The 2461-nt window shown below is 54.3% G+C and overlaps 1 protein-coding gene across 1 annotated transcript in view; it reads right to left on the reverse strand.

Annotated features, from left to right (window-relative positions):
- The window catches only part of LOC107198997 (atypical kinase COQ8B, mitochondrial-like), a gene marked incomplete at its 5' end in the record, with an annotated part of 4927 nt that extends 2626 nt beyond the window's left edge, over nt 1-2301 (reverse strand). The window contains 5 exons of the mRNA XM_015616286.2: nt 11-314; nt 716-809; nt 1095-1176; nt 1543-1683; nt 2188-2301. Coding sequence (XP_015471772.1) covers nt 11-314; nt 716-809; nt 1095-1176; nt 1543-1683; nt 2188-2301 — 735 coding nt within the window. The remainder of the gene's footprint in view (nt 1-10; nt 315-715; nt 810-1094; nt 1177-1542; nt 1684-2187) is intronic.
- Nucleotides 2302-2461: the final 160 nt, after the last annotated feature.

Below are 2461 nucleotides of genomic sequence, written 5' to 3' on the forward strand. Positions count from 1 at the left end.
GGGGTCCAACCGCCACAAAAAAACTCTCAAAACTCCCAATTCCCTCATTCCCAATCCTGAATTCCCAAATTCCCAATCCCCAAATCCCCAAACCCTCATTCCCCAATTCCCAATTCCCGATTTCCCCCAATGCCCTCAATCCCCCATTCCCCAGTTCCGGAATTTTCCCCACCTGGTCCCGCCGTTCCTGGGGGAGGCTCTGCCCGCGCTCCAGGGCCTCTCCCCTTCCCCACTCGGTGCAGAGCACTCGGCGCGAGCTCAGCGGGGCCACCACGGCCGGCACCCGGAAAAACGGATCCGAGCCCAGCAGGGACCTGGGAACAGCCCGCAATTCCCGCATTCCCAAAAAATCATCCACCCGGAAACACCCCGAAACCCCCAAATCCCCCCAAAATCCCACCCAGAAAAACGGATCCGACCCCAGCGCGGATCCAGAAAGATCCGAAAAATCCCGAATTCCCCAAAAATCCACCCCAAAAGCCTCAAAATCCCGTAACCCCCCCCCACCCAAAATCCCCAAAGGAATTGGCGGATTGCTGGGATTCCCGCTGGGATTCATGGAATTCGCACCGGGACTGGCTGGAATTCCCAGAATTCTCGGAATTCCTGTTGGGATTGATGGAATTCCTGCTGGGATTCCCAGAATTCCCACCAGAATTGCCAGAATTCCTGTTGGGATTGCCGGAATTCCTGTCAGAATTCCTGGGATTCCTACCGGAAGCGGGCGGCACTGGCAGCCTCGCGCTCGTAGTCGCATTCCAGCTCCAGCTCCCGCTGCAGAGTCCGCAGGGAGTGAGCGGGAAACAGCCCTGGGAACGACGGGAATGTTGAGGAAAAAATGGGAATGCGGGGGCGGGGGGGATTGGGGAAAAACGGGGATGTGGGAAAAACAGAAATTTGGGGGAAAATGGGAATGGCGGGGGGAAAACATGGGAATTTGGAATAACAGGAATGGGAAATGGGGAAAAAAAGGAATGGGGAAAAACAGGGATTGGGGAAAACAGGAATGGGGAATGGGCTGATTTGGGATGAGTCTGGGGTGATTTTGGGGATATTTGGGGTGATTTGGGGGGGATCTTGGGGCACTGTGAGACCTTTGGGCAGGCCAGGGCTGAGGCTCAGCAGCGTCAGGAGATTCTCGATGTCGCTGCCGATGCTGAGGGCGACGCCCGGGTACTGCGGGGAGACCAAATCCCCAAATTCCAGCCCAAACTTGGCCCCGAATCCCAAATCCCGGCGCAAATTCCCAAATTCCCACCCCAGGATCCCACATTTCAATCCTGAACCCCAGATTCCATCCCAGGTATCCACATTTCCAGCCCAAATTCCCAAGCTTCCATCCCCAATTCCCAAATTTCCACCCCTGAGCTCCAAATCCCAGCCCAAATTCCTTCTCGAACTCCCCAAACTCCCACCCCAGGTCCCTCAAATCCCACCCCAAATTCCTGGAATTCCCAAATCCCAGCCTGAATCCCCCAAATTCCCACCATGGGACCCCCAAATCCCCCCAGAATTCCCCCAGAATTCCCAGGTTTTCCCCACCTGGATTTTGATGGCGACGTCAGCGCCGCTCCTGAGCCGTGCCCGGTGCACCTGGCCCAGGGAGGCAGCGGCCACAGGGAATTCCTGGAATTCCTGGAGCTGATCCCGCCAGCCCGGACCCAGCTCCTCATCCAGGACTGCCTGGGATCCAAAAATCCCCAAAAAATCCCAAAATTTCATCAAAATCCAGACAAAAATATTGTAAAATAGCATAAAAAACCACAAAATTCCCCTGGGATCCCAGGAATTTTGGGAATTCCTGGAGGTGTTTCCACCAAGCCTGGCCCAGCTGCGGGTCCAGGACAGCAGGGGATCCCAAAACTCCCCAAAAATTCCCAAATTTAAAAAAAAAAATCTAGCCAAAAATACCATAAAATAGCACAAAACCCCACAAAATTCCCCAAAATCCCGGGAATTCCCAGAGCTGCTCCGGGCCCAGCTCCGCATCCAGAACCTCCTGTGGGGACAGGGATCCCAAATTCCAAAAAAATCCCCAAAAAATCCCCCAAAAATCCTCACAAAATCCCATAAAAATCCCCCACAAATCCCCACCCAAATCCCACAAAATCCCCAAAACTGCTCCCAGACCCCTCAGAATTCCCCTAAAATCCCACAAATCCCCCAAATGCCGTCGTGGAGGCTCACGAAGCTCTGCCAGCCGGGCATTGGCTCCGCGTGGTGCCGGAGCCGCTCCAGGATCCGCTGGAGCTGCGGGGGCAGCAGGGCCGGGTCTGCAGGGAGGGGTTGGGATTGGGGGATTTATGGGATTTTCTGGGGGTTTCTGGGATTTAGGGGGGATTTTAGGAGGATTTTATGGGATTTAGTAAGGGCTTCTGGGAAAATTAAGGATTTTACGGGAACTTGGGAGGAATTTCGGGGGAATTTATGGGATTGTTAGGGGAACTTTATGGTATTTGGG

This window comes from Parus major, unplaced genomic scaffold (genome assembly GCF_001522545.3).
Source record: "Parus major isolate Abel unplaced genomic scaffold, Parus_major1.1 Scaffold401, whole genome shotgun sequence".
Classification (NCBI taxonomy): domain Eukaryota; kingdom Metazoa; phylum Chordata; class Aves; order Passeriformes; family Paridae; genus Parus; species Parus major.